Source organism: Gadus morhua, chromosome 21 (genome assembly GCF_902167405.1).
Source record: "Gadus morhua chromosome 21, gadMor3.0, whole genome shotgun sequence".
Taxonomy (NCBI): domain Eukaryota; kingdom Metazoa; phylum Chordata; class Actinopteri; order Gadiformes; family Gadidae; genus Gadus; species Gadus morhua.
The window spans coordinates 1,599,853-1,617,112 of NC_044068.1; the positions used below are offsets into that span (position 1 = coordinate 1,599,853).

A 17,260-nucleotide genomic window follows, 5' to 3' on the forward strand; every position below is an offset into this window, starting at 1 on the left:
TTATGTCTGGGTGTGACCTTGTGTGAGTGTTTGTGTGTTAGTTTGTCATTGTGTTGGTCTATGTGGTGTGTGTTTGTGAGTGTGTAGTTGGATGTGTGTGGCTGGGGAGTCCCTGTGTGTGCGTTAACGTGGTTTAAGCCAGACGAAGCCTCTCTCTCTCTCGGTGTGTCTGAGGGGCTCACTGCCTCAGACCTGCGTCTCGCCAGTCTGCTGTGATTGATGCTCCGCTCCTCTCCGGGGGGAGTCGAGGCGGCGCCGGAATGATTTCCTCTGTGCTGGGGGACCCCACGTCTCCGCCGCTCTGCCGCCCGTGGGGAGGGGGGGGGGGGGGGAACCTAATTTATAGTCGCCGAGTGTGGAGCGGGCGCGCCGAGAGGAATGAGCAAACAGGTGTCTGTCAACCGGCGTCTCTGCTGACTGCTGGCTCCTCCCCTTCTGGGGCCGCTGGCTCCTCCCCTTCTAGGGATTCTGGCTCCTCCCCTTCTGGGGCCGCTGGCTCCTCCCCGTCTTGGGCCGCTGGCTCCTCCCCTTCTGGGGCCGCTGGCTCCTCCCCGTCTGGGGCCGCTGGCTCCTCCCCGTCTGGGGCCGCTGGCTCCTCCCCTTCTGGGGCCACTGGCTCCTCCCCTTCTGGGGCTTCTGGCTCCTCCCCTTCTGGGGCCGCTGGCTCCTCCCTCATCTTGGAGGTCAATTAGAGAGGGCCTGACTTAATGAGGTTAGCACTCTGATATGATATCCACTAGAGAGACTCACTGAGTCTCCCCAGTGGGCTGGAGGTTCCTCTAGAACAGGCCTCCACTGGAGAGACTCACTGAGTCTCCCCAGTGGGCTGGAGGTTCCTCTAGAACCGGCCTCCACTGGAGAGACTCACTGAGGCCCCGTCCACACGAAGCCGATTTCATGGCGAAACCACAAAGGTCTTGTACGGTTCGGCCTTCCGTCCACACGAAGCCGGCAAATCCGCTGACCGAAACCGCAAACTTCTGAAACCACCCTCGGAGGTGGTTTCAAATCTACCCGGTTTCGTTTTGGATTCGTGTGTACGCCTGAAACCGACTGAAACCGCAAACCATGACGTCATCGCCCCACCCCTCGACCTCCTAGCCAATGGCTCTTAAGCCCGCGGAGTCTCAGAAATCACAACAAAAAAGATGATGGAGGACTACAAGCTTGTAATCGTTCTGCAGCATATCATGTCCCTTGTTGGGTTGCTAAGCCATTATTTATTGAGAATCTAGTTCGCCATCGTAGAAGAGCTGTTTGTTTGTGTTGTTAGTGGTTCGGGGGGCAGCCTTTATGCGCATGCTCGCCTCTTCTTCTTCTGGATTTGTACCAGAAGCAGCGCCCCTTATGGGCCTGGAATGTTTACTACAGCGTTTCTACAGGTCTATCCGTTTTCGCTTGGCTTCGTCTTTACGGAGATACTTCGAAACCGGATAGATCGAAACCGTGACGGTTTCGTCCGTTTCGGCTTCGTGTGGACGGGGCCTGAGTCTCCCCAGTGGGCTGGAGGTTCCTCTAGAACAGGCCTCCACTGGAGAGACTCACTGTACCTCACCAGTGGGCTGGAGGTTCCTCTAGAACAGGCCTCCACTGGAGAGACTCACTGTACCTCACCAGTGGGCTGGAGGTTCCTCTAGAACAGGCCTCCACTGGAGAGACTCACTGTTCCTCACCAGTGGGCTGGAGGTTCCTCTAGAACAGGCCTCCACTGGAGAGACTCACTGTACCTCACCAGTGGGCTGGAGGTTCCTCTAGAACAGGCCTCCACTGGAGAGACTCACTGTACCTCACCAGTGGGCTGGAGGTTCCCCGTCGAAAAGGTGATCGGTGGAGAGGTTAATTAGATTCGATTCAAGGCGTTCCAAAGCTTCACTCATCGACAGTGATCATTGGATGTCTTTAACTATTTTCATTTTGGAGCTTTTTGCCCAGGCTGTATGTCATTATATGATATAGCCTATGTGTTATGTTTATGATGCATATGTTGTATAAGTTATCTACATGTGATGTATAAGATATATGTTATATTTAAGTGATGTATAGTCAATTCAATTCAATTTATTTGTATAGCCCTTAATCACCATTACAGTCTCAAAGGGCTTAACAGGCTAAACATTTATGACACCCCCCTTTACCAAAGCCTGCAACTTCGCTTCAGGGTGCGCGTGTCTGCATAAAACCGGGGAGCTGGTTTTTTCAATGATCGTTTTTTTATTACGAGCGGAGCAACTGAATCAATGGCAGCAGACAAGGCATTGTTGAGGTCCTCAGTGAGGTACTGCACAGAACCCCTGTAACTTGTCTGCCATAGCTGTAACGGTTAGGGGTTCACAGGGCAGGATACCACCACCTGGGAAGTGAGCAGAAAATGGTCTGATAAAGCTGAGGTGGTGGGAGAGACCACTAGGTCTGAGATGTCTACACGGCGGGTCAAGACGAGGTCCAGCGTGTTTCCACCGATGTGGGATGGGTGCTGGACGAGCTGTTTGAAGCCAAGCGTATCTGTGATGGACAGAAAAGCCCTTGCGAGGGCGTCGGATGGGTTATTCACATGAATGTTGAAATTCCCCAATAAGCAAAATATTGTCTGAATATGTAGCCAGATCAGCTGCAAAATCAGAAAACTCAACAAAAAGTGAATACGGTCCTGGGGGACGGTATACTAAAGCTAAAACGAAAGAGTCTGGAACTCTGTTCGTTTGTCGGGGAACTGAGGAGCAGAACGCGTGCACCTCAAAGGATCTGAATATATATCTATTCTTAGGCTTTAAATTAAGCTTAGAATTAGATATCGGGGCTTCTCCACCGCCTTTCTTTACTTCTCTAGATACTTGGGCGCTAACGTAATTGAGGGGAGTAGCTTCGTTTAAGGCTAGAAACTCATCCGGTTTTAACCAGGTTTCACAAAGACCCAGGATGTCGATCTTATTATCAACAATTAGATCCTGGACCAAGAGCGCTTTAGATGAAAGCGACCTCATATTCATGAAACCTATTCCGGGTGCTACCATTTTATTATTTTCAGAGGGAGTCTGGTTAACGCTCTGAAGCGGTCAGATGCATAGCGAGATTTCGACATACTGGTCGCGGCCATCGGTCTCAGGTTTCACACCTCGAGACAGCGCGAGGCTGCACCAACGTACACATAGGTACAGCGTTATTTTCAGAGGGAGAAAGATTAACGCTCGGTTCTGAAAGGGTTGTTAACATGTGATTTGACATGCAATTTTGCACCGCCGTACACATAGGTACAGCGTTATTTTCAGAGGGAGTCCGGTTAACACTCAGCTCTGAAAGGGTTGGTGCAATGGATACATCATCCTGGTAAACAGGTTCAGCTAACCCACCTGCTGTTCTGGACTCTGCAAAGTAAACTATCATGTTGCGAGCAGGTTTGCTAAACTCCTGCAGCCCAGCGTGCTTTGAGTGGATGAGTCACTGGCTAAGACATCTATTTATGTTTTTTGATATAATTGAGGCGCCTAACCCAGTAGGGTGAAGGCCTTCTCTCATGAGCACACCAGGGCGACCCCAGAAGGAGGGCCAGTTATCTATGAAACCAAAGCCCTGCTCTGAACTATATCGTGCCAGCCAGTGATTTAGAGACAATAATCTGCTATATAATCCGCTCATCATTACCCTTATCAGGTAGAGAATTAATCGATGCCGACACATCTTTCTGGCGAAGTCACAAAGCAAAGCTATGTTGCTTTTTGTGACCTCGGTTTGTCTCATCCTGGTATCGTTGGTGCCGACATGAACTACGATGTTGTCGTAACTAGTGTCGGTGTTTGGTGCTTCTAATCCAACTCTGTATGTGGTCTGAACGCATGCCAGCACCCTAAGAGTGGCTTCAATGTCGGGAGCCTTGGCACCGGGCAGGCAAATAACTTTCGCTGGCGTGTGTAATCTAACTTTCAGATAATAGAGTCGCCTATGATGACTAGCGTTTTTAACCCCGACAAAGACCTGCGAGGCAGGCTGCTGTCCGCCTTCGCCAGCGGTGCTGCCGACAGGATTGCCCTGACGGAGTCAGTGCTAACGATAGCGTCAGGGCAACCCTGTCGCCAGCGGTGCTGCCGACAGGGTTGCCCTGACGGAGTCAGTGCTAACGATAGCGTCGGCTCTACGAGTCCGCCTGGCGGGTCTCTTCTCTATACTTACTGGAGTATCTGTTATCTTTATGCTCGCTACCCTTTCCTCCTCTGACTGACATATACGTCTCTCTAACAGAGCTATCTAATCTATAAGAAAGGCAGAACAAGAGCAACAGGAGTCCATGCTTACCGTGGTTGATGCAGTCGGAGCTCCAACGAGGAAACAGAGAATACAATACAGAGTATAGAGAACAGGTTGCAGATATGAATACCGGAAAATAGATAATAGCTACCCGGAAGTTGCGTCAGCGGTGCCACACAGCAGCCTCGGGTCGGCCTGTGGAGAGAGAGAGAGCACAGGTTACACAGCACACGCACGGTCTATATGATACATGTGTCATGTACATAATATATAGGTCATGTATATGATATATAGGTTATGTATAAGTGATGTATATGATATACGTGTCATGCATATGATATATATGTCATGTATAAGTTATGTATGTGATATATATGTGATCTATATGTTATTTATATGATATATAAGTTATATATAAGTGATGCATATGATATATATGTGATACATGATGTATATGGTATTTATATGATATATATGTGATGAATGTTATATATATGTTATGTATATGATATATATGTCATGTATATGATATATATTGCCATGAAGGGGCTTACTTTCGATAATGACCGGTGACGTTCTATACATTATCCCGCTAATTACACGGCTACTTGCCAAAACGAAAAGATGACTTCACATGTTGTCTTTTTACAATTTATTTGTTGCCAGCCTTCGTCGTGTTGTTCAGCAGAGAAATAGTCCTTAAATGATGTAGACGTCGCTTAGCAACCGAGTACGCTGGGGTTGATAAGTTACCGGACTACTTTCGGATTGACACGAAAGACGGCAGAGAATCCACTTTCCTTGACAGCAGTCAATTATATTTAGCAACGGTGAATTATCAAATATATATATAATATATATATAATTCACCGCTGGATGTTGTGAAGGGCCCATGCAAGTGAACGGAGCGTTCCACGTCAGTGAGAAGACCCCTGTAATAACTATATATATTATATATATGTGATGTATGTTATATATATGTTATGTATAAATGTATGTTATATATGTGATATACAGTATATGTGATGTATGTGATATATATGTTATGCATATCTATATGTGATGTATATGATATATATGTGATGTGTGTGTGTGTGTGTGTGTGTGTGTGTGTGTGTGTGTGTGTGTGTGTGTGTGTGTGTGTGTGTGTGCGTGGGTGTATATATGATATCTACGTGGTTGTGTGTGGGGAAGGTGGAGATGGAGGCGCAGGTGGAGGCGGAGCGGGAGGAGGAGAATTCCCGGCAGGCGGTTCAGGAGCAGGAGCGCCGCGACAGGGAGCTAGCGCTCCGCATCGCCCAGAGCGAGGCGGAGCTCATCCCCGAGGAGACGCAGGCCGACGCGCTGCTGCGCAGGTAACACACACACACACACACACACACACACACACACACACACACACACACACACACACACACACACACACACACACACACACACACACACACACACACACACACACACACACACACACACACACAGGAACTCGAAAAGGATTTCATCGGGATATGTGACTCTCACCAGATGTTCATTCATTTTATTCATTCTATTTATTCATTCATTCATTCTATTTATTCATTCATTTTATTCATTCTATTTATTCATTCATTCATTCTATTTATTCATTCATTCGTTCTATTCATAGTTTTCATTTTATTTATTTATTCATTCATTCATTTTATTCATGTATGCATGTATACATTATTCATTTGGGTTTGTCTGTCCTTTTAACTGTAACCACTCTTATTGTTTTCCTGTTTCTCTCTCTCTCCCTCTCTCATCACTCTCTCACAACGTCTGGGTCCCTCTCTCTGGGTGTCTCTCTCTCTCTCTCTCTCTCTGTCTCTCTGTCTCTCTGTCTCTCTGTCTCTCTGTCTCTCTCTCTCTGGGTCTCTATGTCTCTCTCTCTCTAGTAACGGTTCATCAGGTGCCCCATCATCTCCAGACCGAGCCGCGTAAGGACCAAGTTTCACGACCTTTGACCCCCCGTCCTCCCAGAGCTCTATCGACCCCCACCCCCCACTTTGACCTCCGACCCCTGAGCCCGCACCTTCCCTGCATGCTTCCAGATAACCTTTGACCCTAACATGGAGACCACCTTTCTCCAGCAAGCTACAACACTAGCCTCTCTCTCTATCTCTCTCTCTCTCTCTCTCTCTGTCTCTGTCTCTGTCTCTGTCTCTCTCGCTCTCGCTCTCTCTGTCTCTGTCTCTGTCTCTGTCTCTGTCTCTGTCTCTGTCTCTGTCTCTGTCTCTCTCTCTCTCTCTCTCTCTCTCTCTCTCTCTCTCTGTCTCTGTCTCTCTGTCTCTCTCTCTCTCGTAACACTACTGCAACACTGCTGGCCCCTCCCCCTCTAATCAGGGGGTCAGTAGTAATTGGAGCACAAACGTGATTGGCTGGTTTGGTAAGAGGACGTGTGATCCGTCCTCCAATCAGAGGGTTAGGGAAATCTGAAATGGGAGGAGTCAAGGAATGACCTTGTTCGTCTGTGATTGGTCAGAGTGAGCGTGGCGTAATGTTGACCCTTGACCCTTGTGTTTGCAGTGCCGGTGCCGGCGGGAAGTTGAAGGGTTTGACCATGTAGGTTTGACCTCTGACCTCTCCGACATCACCGCTCAGCCTGTGAGCTCTTCCTGGTTTTCTGTTCTTTCCATCACCCGGTGCTCGTCAGTGGTTAGCTGCTAAGCTACGTCAGCTTGCTGCTCATTAGCCAGGTGTAGCGCCTCACCTGGTGGGCGGAGTCTCCGGCCTCGTTAGCACCGTTAGCCTCGGGTGTGTGTGTGTGTGTGTGTGTGTGTGTGTGTGTGTGTGTGTGTCATTAGAGCGGATGTTTTCCTGTGCGTCTGAGAGAAGACATTCTCAACCTGTTGATGAGGAGCAGACCGAGACGAGTACATGTGAGCCTGGGTGCCTCACATCAGTGGAGCTGCTGCCGTCTCCTCCAGCCCCCCACCACACCCCCACCCCCAAGTTATATATATGTGATGTATGGGGGTGATCAGAGACCATGATCAGAGAGAGCTGGGTGGGGGTGGGGGGGGGGGGGATCGAGAGGCACAGGTTTCGCTTGCGGCGCAACGTCAACAACGAGCCCCCTAGAGCCGGCGTGGAGCGTTTGATCAGAGCTGCTCCCTGCTCCTCTCTCCTCCACCCTCCTCCTCTCTCCTCCACCCTGCTCCTCCTCTCTCCTCCACCCTCCTCCTCTCTCCTCCACCCTCCTCCTCTCTCCTCCACCCTGCTCCTCCTCTCTCCTCCACCCTCCTCCTCTCTCCTCCACCCTCCTCCTCTCTCCTCCACCCTGCTCCTCCTCTCTCCTCCTCTCTCCTCCACCCTCCTCCTCTCTCCTCCACCCTACTCCTCTCTCCTCCACCCTGCTCCTCCTCTCTCCTCCACCCTCCTCCTCTCTCCTCCTCCCTTCTCCTCCCTTCTCCTCCCTACTCCTCCCTACTCCTCCCTACTCCTCCCTTCTCCTCCCTGCTCCTCCCTTCTCCTCCACCCTCCTCCTCTCTCCTCCTCTCTACTCCTCCCTTCACCTTTCTCCTCCACCCTCCTCCTCTCTCCTCCTCCCTACTCCTCCCTTCTCCTCCTCTTCTCCTCCCTGCTCCTCCCTTCTCCTCCCTTCTCCTCCCTTCTCCTCCCTGCTCCTCCCTTCTCCTCCCTACTCCTCCCTTCTCCTCCCTTCTCCTCCCTTCTCCTCCCTACTCCTCCCTACTCCTCCCTACTCCTCCCTTCTCCTCCCTTCTCCTCCCTTCTCCTCCCTACTCCTCCCTTCTCCTCCCTGCTCCTCCCTTCTCCTCCCTTCTCCTCCCTACTCCTCCCTGCTCCTCCCTTCTCCTCCCTTCTCCTCCCTACTCCTCCCTTCTCCTCCCTGTCCTCTCTCTCCCTCCTTGCGTCCGACCTGCTCCTCATCCTGTCTTTGTCGTCAACTCTCCCAGACAGGAAACCAGCCCCCCCTCAAATAGCAGGGTTATGGTTAGACAGCCGCGTCCCAGTCTGGCACTGGGTGTTTGGTTGGCTGCGGTTTCTCGGCCTCATCAATCATTGGTCGGTTCTGACAGGACGTGTCCCGCCCCCACAACAGGCGGGTAAACATCAACACTGTCATTAGCCCGCCTGTGTTTGAGGTCACACCTCCGCGCGTTCCATTAGGTACCTGTGTGATGGCCGCCCTGATTCCCGTTTCCTGTTGCGCAGTGGATCGGAAAATCACACGTCACTCGCCCCCTCCCCCCCCCCCCCCCCCCCCCCAACGTCAACGCAACACAAAGGGGGTTACGGACCCCTTAAGTCCTCGCAGACCCTCCTTGCGTCCACCGCAAGGGCCGGACGTGCGCCTCCTAAAAATGTTAACCTTCCGTTGAGGCGATGCAGCAGCAAGGGCTGTGATTGGTCCGCTCACTAAAACCAGACGCAGAACCAAAACAGGTTCACGACTGCGTTGAAGCGTCTGCGAGGTCCTTGCGTTGCGTCAACGCGGGACCATCACCGAGCCTCTCGTGACGCCTTAGCTAGCGTACAGAGCGTCCGCCTCAAGGGCCTCCACGGTGGAGCGTACGGGCGTGGCTTTGACTCTGAGCACCTCCTCAGTTCAGGAGGTAGAGCGGGTCGGTCGCCGGTTCCATTCCCACCTCCTCCTTGCAGCATCGACGAGTCTCTGAGCAAGGCACCTCACTCTGACTGCTGTCGACCGGCTGGCTGGCGCTCTGCACGGCTGACACCGCCGTCAGTGTGTGAATGTGTGTGTGTTTGAATGAGTGTGTGTCAATGTGTATGAGTGTTACTGTGAGGCAATTATTATAAAGCTCTTTGAGCCGCTGGTCTGAAGGCGCTCTCTGAATGCTGTCCTTTCCTGTTCAGCACTCAGGGAATGTAATGGTGTGTAGGGTTTAGGACTCACTTCAGAACTGGGGTGCAACAGGTTCACAACCACTCCCCGCTATCTGTCTGATCCAGACCACCCAGACACTGTGGTGACCAGGGCTTCCACCTACGGGAGATTTAGTTATTTAATTGTGCAGCATTGACGACAGATTTGTAGTTCATCTCAGAATCAAAATAACTGAATAATTTTATACATTTGAGGTATGACTTAACCATTTAAGTCTTAAGTCTTGGATTGGGTGTCCCTTTTTGAATTGTAAGTTTGCTATTTTAAAGGTTTTATTTGTTTTGATTCGTTATTATGATTTACCTATTATTGGGGGTTAGGGTTTGTCTATAGGGGTATTATGGGGTTAGTCTCTACCCTATCTAATCTACCCCTCTGGTGTAGTCCATGTTATCCATTACTTTCACTTTCACTTTCGTTTGCTTTATTATTGTTTTTTTTATACCAAATCCTGAATCTTTCAATCATATTCTGTCACATAGTTTCAACATGACTCTATGTTCACCATGTTGTGTTCACGACTATAAGCAGGGTTAGCATTGGCTAGCTCGTGCCCAACTGTGCTACATGCTAACTGTGTCTATATCGTACTGCTCCCCCAGGGAGGAAATGGCCATGGAAATGACCGAGCTCCTCGCTAGGTGGGTAGCGTCCGCCTCGCAACCGCATCAAACCGCGGAAATCTCCCGTTTCATTCCAATCTTTAAACCAAAATGAAGTGTTTTGAATCACACCGATTCCCTTTATTTTGATTGGACCATTTGCTTAATCTCTGATGTTTTCAACCAGATTATCAACTTTTAATTTCAGGTTAATTCCTAAAGACAAAATCTTTAATCCTCTCCTCAAAGCCAATGATTAAGGTGAATCTGGTCGCTCCACACATGAAACACAGGAACTCTCCGGTGAATGAAGGCTGTTCATTAAGTCTCCAACACGTGTTAACCTGGTCGGCCAAGGCCGGCGAGAGGAGGCCGAAAGGAGGCCGAGAGGAGGCTGGGCCGAGGCCACGGCCTTGACGAGCCCTGCCAACGACCCAGCTGGTGCTAATGTGCTGCTTAGCAGCGCCGCGCAGGGCCGTTTGGCTAGCTGCCTCGTTAGCTTACTTAACAGGTAGTGCGAATGGGCGCGGCGTCAGCCCAAGGCTAACCGCTAGCACGTATCCCTCGTGGCGCGGCTAGGGAGGCTGCGTCCCCGCCAAACAGCTGATTAGCTCATACCTGTCAATCAATACTGGGAACACGAAGGCTTCAGCAGGAAATGAGGGCGTAAGAGAGAGAGATGGCAGGAAATCGAGGTGATGGAGGAGAGACGGCAGGAAGCGAGGGCTTTAGAAGGAGAGGCGGCAGGAAGTGAAGGTGAGACAGCAGGAAGTGAAGGTGAGACAGCAGGAAGTGTAGGTGAGACAGCAGGAATTGAGGGCTTTAGAAGGTGAGACAGCAGGAAGTGAAGGAGAGATAGCAGGAAGTGACGGCTTTAGAAAAAGAGAGCTCTTCTTCTCTCTTCTTCTTTGAAGGTTAGATCCTCGTTGCCATGGGTTCGCCTCCAGGCAGCTGCTGTCATGGTGACACTGAACCAATCGGATTAGAGTATGGGTGAGGACCCGCCCACCAGGGCCGGTGGACCAAGTGCTCTTTGCTGCAGCAGAGTGGTCATGTGATCCTCTGACCCGGGACTGAATCCACAGCGTGCGAGTGCGCTGGACCACATCCCAGAATGCTCAGCGAACGGCAGCCAGCATCGTGGAGGAAGATAGAGGGGCAGATTGTGTTTTCAGTACAAAATATATCAGATCAACAACTGTTGTTTGTCATCAACGAGCTCACACATTCACTGTCTGTCTTTTTATATTTCATATAAAGATATATCAGTATATCAGTACATCTATATAGATATATCTATATATGGTCTTTCCGCGCCTTTATGGGCTGTGCAGTGGTTTGAAGAGAGAGGGAACACTTGTAGCATCAGACTACAGATTGCTCATGGGTTAAGGCAGTGGAACCCGTAGCACTAGAAGGTGTATTGCTCAGGGGTTAAGGCAGTGGAACCCGCAGCACTAGAAGGTGTATTGCTCAGGGGTTAAGGCAGTGGAACCCGCAGCACTAGAAGGTGTATTGCTCAGGGGTTAAGGCAGTGGAACCCGCAGCACTAGAAGGTGTATTGCTCAGGGGTTAAGGCAGTGGAAACCGCAGCACTAGAAGGTGTATTGCTCAGGGGTTAAGGCAGTGGAACCCGCAGCACTAGAAGGTGTATTGCTCAGGGGTTAAGGCAGTGGAACCCGCAGCACTAGAAGGTGTATTGCTCAGGGGTTAATGCAGTGGAACTCGCAGCACTAGAAGGTGTATTGCTCAGGGGTTAAGGCAGTGCAGGGTTCAGACTCCATCCTCTCGTTCCATTCCTGAAGTTCTCTCCTCTCTCACGGTGGGACCCCCCCCCCCCCCCCAGGACTGACCCCGCCCCCCCGGGACAGGCCCCACCCCCCAAGACAGACCCCTCCCCCAGGACTGACCGCCTCACCGGACGGGGAGACGCGGGCATGCTGTAACACTCTCCCCCCCTCCCTCCCTCTCTGGCTCCCAGCTCTCCCAGTGCTCTCTCCCAGTACCCCCCGGACCCCCGTCCTGTTCTGCGTTGGCTTCGGCTCAGCGCGCCAAATGAACCGCCATTTGAATATGCAAATAACGGCCGCCGTTTGTTTTACCCTCCAGGTGTTGTGGTTCGGGGGCGGGGGGGGGGGGGCTGTGATTAGCGCTGTCGGGCTTTCTGACCGCAGTCCAACACTTGGGGAGTTTCCAGGTGTTTAATCGTGAGCGCTGCAGATTTGTGTAGCTGGCAGCGAGACTGGTGTAGTAAATAGTGTGGGCTCCCCCCCCCCCCCCCCCCCCCCGACCTCTGGCCAACGCTGGGGGGGTAAAACAAACCGTTTAAAACAATAATTTCTAGAGAATCCAGTCCAAGACTTTCTCTCCCTCTCTATCGCGCCTCCCCCCCTCTCTCTCTCTCTCTCTCTCTCTCCCCCCGTCGCTGGACTCCCCTCCCCTCTCCTCTCCTCCCGGCTGTGTGACAACTTCCTGTGAGCGGGAGGGTGACTTCCTGTGAGCGGACGGTGACTTCCTGTGTGCGTTGTCGTGTTTCCTGTCCAGGGGGCCGCTGGTGCAGGCGTCCAAGGCGGCGGCGGGCGTGAAGAAGTACGAGCTGAGCAAGTGGAAGTACGCCGAGCTGCGGGACGCCATCAACACCTCCTGCGGTGAGTCCGTCCGTCCGTCCGTCCGTCCGTCACCGGTCACGTGCTCCGGTAACCGACCTATCGTGTGCCGCCAGGTCGGCGCGGCAACGGTGCCAGTGAGGTTCAGCAGCGACTGGACTCAGTCCCTGTAGGAGGAGAGCGGATCCCATGAGGGCTTCGTCATGAATCAGGGATTGTCCAAACAGATAGCGTTGGTTGAGTGACACTCTGCTCGGCCACGTTAATCACACCCCTGTGTATCTGTCGTGGAGCCCTCTATCTTTGGTAAACAGGTACTGCTTTGGTAAAGGAGGCACTGGGGTCGGACCGCCACGTCTGGAGGCATCCCAGCGCAGCCCTCTCCAGGGTAGAGGAACAACGTTTTCCCCGGGTGACGAGTCGAGGAACAAACGTTCCCGTCAATTTTCTCCCATTTCTCGGAGGTCCGTCTCCGTCTGTCGGAGCTTAGGGGGGGGTTCGGGTGGAGGGGAGGTGGGTGGAGGAGGTGGAGGACGACGGGGCGGGGGTAGCGGTCGGGGGGGGCAGACCGCCAGCGGAAGCCTGGATATTAATGGTCCCCGCGGAGGGAGCCGGCCCCCGGCGGGGCAGAGACGCAGCGCTGTTATCAGACGCGCCCTCCCTGAGGCCGGGGGCTGAATACAGATGTGCCACCGCCTGAAGACGCGCTGACAGACTGAAGAGCGTGTTCAGGGACGCTGCCGCGGCCCACGCCACCACCACCACCACCACCACCCCCGCCTCCACCAATTACCCCCCCGCCTCCGCCCCCACCAGCAGCGGCACTGCAAATTAGCCGCGCATGCGACGAGTGCAGAGCAGAGCTTTGTCTCCCTTGTTGTCTTTGACGTGCTGCCCCCCCCCCCCCCGACCAGAGTGTTTTTCTCCCCTTGGCGGAGCTGAGCGTGACGGAGCCACTTGGTGTGCGTTGAGCATCTCGCCGCGTGACCGCACGGCTGCAGAGCTGCAGACGCTCATCTGGAGAGACGGGACGCGTCTCTGTCCGTCCGTCCGTCCCCCCTCGCTGTCCCCTGGCCGTCCGTCCGTCCAGCTCCGCCCCGGCAGATGTCGACGTGTAGCGCGCTCCGCTGCTCCTCTGTTGTGTCTGGTGTGATGCGTCTCGGCGTCGTCACGGGGACCGTGTCTGATGGCGGTACGGAGGCGGCTGCGTTGTCATGGCGATTGTAGAGTCCATTTTATCTCCAAAGCCTTTGATCGCGGTCACCGTCTCTCAGGGATTCCGGGGCCCCGTGTTATACCCCTCCTCCTCACTCCGGGGGGGGGGGGAGGGGTCAGATATACCGGCAGCACAGAACCAACAGAAACACCTGGACGAGCAGCTCAAACTTTTCCCATTTTAACATCAGCTCGTTTGCCATTCAAATTCATTCGTCATTTATTACCTATATCTATTGTATACTTTGACCTGAACACATATTTTATCTGTATTATAAATTAATTTGTTAAACTTAAGTTTCCAACTTTCATATTTGACCTTTAACTTCCGTGTTCGCTGCCTGCTGTTTGTCCATCGATCGGCCCGTTCCCGCCCTTCCACCCATGTGAAGACTTCATCTTGGCCAATCACAGCTCAAGTGCCGCCCGATTGGCCCAGACTGTTAGGGTCGTCCTCTTGGGTCTCTTGTACAATCAAAGTGTCACAAGAGAGACTGGAAGTGGACGCTCATCACCTGATGAAGTCATTACCGGGAGGGGAGGTGAAACTGATAGTGAAAGTAAGATGTGGTTGTTTGTTGTGTGTCTGCAGACATTGAGCTGCTGGCCGCCTGCAGGGAGGAGTTCCACCGGCGCCTGAAGGTCTACCACGCATGGAAGTCCAAGAACAAGAAGCGTAACACGGACGGACCCGACCTGCGCGCCCCCAAGTCCATCACCGACTACGGTGAGACCGCAACCGCACCAGTCCAGACCAGTACCAGAACAGTCTAGTACCAGTACAAGACCAGTACCAGACCAGTATTAGCCCCAGTACAAACCAGTACCAGACCAGTATCAGACCAGTCTAGTCTCGGTACAAGACCAGTACCAGTACCAGACCAGTATTAGCCCCAGTACCAGACCAGTATCAGACCAGTCTAGTCTTGGTACCAGACCAGTACCAGACTCAGACCAGACCGGTACCAGACCGGTATTAGTCCCAGTACCAGAGCAAAACATGAACCACACAGACCTTTGGTTCAGATGTGATCTGCCGCTGGACGAGTCCTAAACCCACCCTCCCACGTGTTGCCCAAAGGCACCTCGGTGTGTCTCCTGGTCATCCGGTCTGGAGGGTCGTAGTCCGCAGGACAGACCCTCCTGGGTTTTGGGGGAAGGATCCCGACCCGGTGACACGTTGATGTGATGTTTTAATTCAAAGCCCTCTGACCGGTCCGTACCGCCTGCATCCGGTCTGGAGCCGCACACACACACACACACGGGGGTCCACACCCTCTGGTTCCTCCCTCTGCTCCACCCTCCTCCCTCTGCTCCACCTCTCTCTCTCTCTCTCTCTCTCTCTCTTCTCTTCTCTTCTCTTCTCTTCTCTTCTCTTCTCTTCTCTCTCTCTCTCTCTCTCTCTCTCTCTCTCTCTCTCTCTCTCTCTCTCTCTCTCTCTCTCTCTCTCTCTCTCTCTCTCTCTCTCTCTCTCTCTCTCTCTCTCTCTCTCTCTCTCTTTCACCACTTCTATCTCCTCGTGCCACCCATCGAGTTGTCATGACGACAAAGAGCTCTCGCTTGGAGCCTCCGTCGATGCGCGCCGTCTTGTTTAGACTACTGATTGGCACACAGACAAGCGCACACACACACACAGAAACAGACGCACACTGACACACACACAGAAACACACGCGCGCGCGCACACACAGAACCACACACACTCACACAGAGAAACGCACACACACACACACACACACAGAGAAACGCACTCACACACAGAGAAACGCACGCAGAAACACACACACGCGCGCGTGCGCGCGCACACACAGAACCACACACAGAGAAACGCACTCACACACACACACCTATCCAGCAGCCCGCTACATGAGGAGCAGGACCAATCAGACGCTGAGCTCCTCCGTCTGCAGACGTTTAATTAGCAGACCGCGGGGATTCTGGCGTCGCAGAACATCCCATAATAATCCCCCGACAGCTGCTAGAGAGTGGTGCACCTGGAGAGGCTGGTGAACACGCACCCTCTCTCTGGTGCCCGGGTGATGACCGGGCTCATGTCAGCCTTACTGTCAGGGTGGGAACACAACAATGATGTCATCGCTTAGAACTCGTCTCATTGGTCGATAGTTACCATTAAAGGAGTGTATAAAGGATATAGTGCAGGGGTCTCAAACTCAACTTACTTGGGGGCCCCTGGAGGGAGAGTCTGGGTCAGGCTGGGCCTCATCAAGTATTCCACAAAAAAAAGGAGCACAACTGACCCAAGCTAGAATTAGATAACATGTAATCGCTGACAAAGGGGACAATTCATAGTCGTTGGTGCAAACCAGAACATTTTAGCGTCCTTTGGCTTTTGTCTGGACATCTGGTCACCCTACTACAAGTGCTAAAAAAGCGTGGCAAGCGACTCGGCTGAAATGTGCGTTCGACAACAACGTGCGGGCCGCACTCACATTACATTTTCGATCAAGTAGAGGGCCACAAAATATCATCCCGCGGGCCTCAATTGGCCCCCGGGGCGCGAGTTTGAGACCCCTGATATAGTGGTTATCATTCATGATGTTCATACATGTCCTCCCGTGTTTCTACTCTTCCCGTTGTCCTGTTGTTGTTTTTGTCGATTGTTGTGTTTCATTGTTCCTGAATCCATGTTTTGTTTCTGATGTGTTGTGCGACACTGTTTCGTATGTGTGTGTGTGTGTTGTTTATTGTGTCTGTCTGTGTGTGTGTGTGTGTGTGTGTGTGTGTGTGTGTGTGTGTGTGTGTGTCTGTGTCTGTGTCGTGTGTGTAACCTACCGTGTTTACTCCTTCAGGTCGCATCACGCCAGCCAAGGCAGCATGTAAGTGTGCTACTGCTAGCCGCTAACGCTGCCTGCTACCGCTAAGCCTTGACCCCCCCCCCCCCCCCATTAACACACAGCTAACTGTAGCGGCGCACAGCGGGGGGGGCTCATAGCAGGGGGGCTGCCAGACTGGGACCCCCGACAGGGGCACTGGGTGTGGTGGTCTGTCGGACTGGGACCCCCTACGGGGGCACTGGGTGTGGTGGTCTGTCGGACTGGGACCCCCGACGGGGGCACTGGGTGTGGTGGTCTGTCGGACTGGGACCCCCGACGGGGGCACTGGGTGTGGTGGTCTGCCGGACTGGGAACATCATTTCTGTTTCTTCTCTGTTGGTGATACTGGGGAGAGAGGGGAGGGGAGGGGGGAGGTAGAGGGAGAGGAAAAAGGAGGGGAGAGGGAAAGTACAGCAGGAGAGAGACAGAGGTAGCGAGAGATGGAGAGAAAGGAGAGAGAGATGAAGATGCAGAGAGAGAGAGAGAGAGAGAGGGGAAGAGGATTCCCATAGCAACAGAAGACCTGTATTCAGGTGTAGAGTAGTATGGCCCAGCATCATGTTATGAGAGAGAGAGAGAGAGAGAGAGAGAGAGAGAGAGAGAGAGAGAGAGAGAGAGAGAGAGAGAGAGAGAGAGAGAGAGAGAGAGAGAGAGAGAGAGAGAGAGAGAGAGAGAGAGAGAGAGAGAGAGAGGAATCAGAGAGAGAGATTGTTAAAGACACCAGCAGTATGCTGCCGTCATCCCCTGGATCGCTATTGGTCCTGTTATAAATATATAAATAATGCTCCATTGACGCACTCGCGGACCGTAAACCATCGACTTGTTTTATCATGATTAATTTTTTTTTATTCAAGCGCTCGTTGTGACCGCCGGGGCG

The 17,260-nt window shown here is 52.5% G+C and overlaps 1 protein-coding gene across 1 annotated transcript in view; it reads left to right on the forward strand.

Annotated features, from left to right (window-relative positions):
- The window catches only part of LOC115534841 (unconventional myosin-VI), a gene marked incomplete at its 5' end in the record, with an annotated part of 59,061 nt that overhangs the window by 36,031 nt on the left and 5,770 nt on the right, over positions 1-17,260 (forward strand). The window contains 7 exons of the mRNA XM_030346122.1: positions 5,434-5,594; positions 6,153-6,194; positions 6,784-6,819; positions 9,730-9,768; positions 12,274-12,377; positions 14,143-14,277; positions 16,360-16,386. Of these exons, the coding sequence (XP_030201982.1) occupies positions 5,434-5,594; positions 6,153-6,194; positions 6,784-6,819; positions 9,730-9,768; positions 12,274-12,377; positions 14,143-14,277; positions 16,360-16,386 (544 nt within the window). The remainder of the gene's footprint in view (positions 1-5,433; positions 5,595-6,152; positions 6,195-6,783; positions 6,820-9,729; positions 9,769-12,273; positions 12,378-14,142; positions 14,278-16,359; positions 16,387-17,260) is intronic.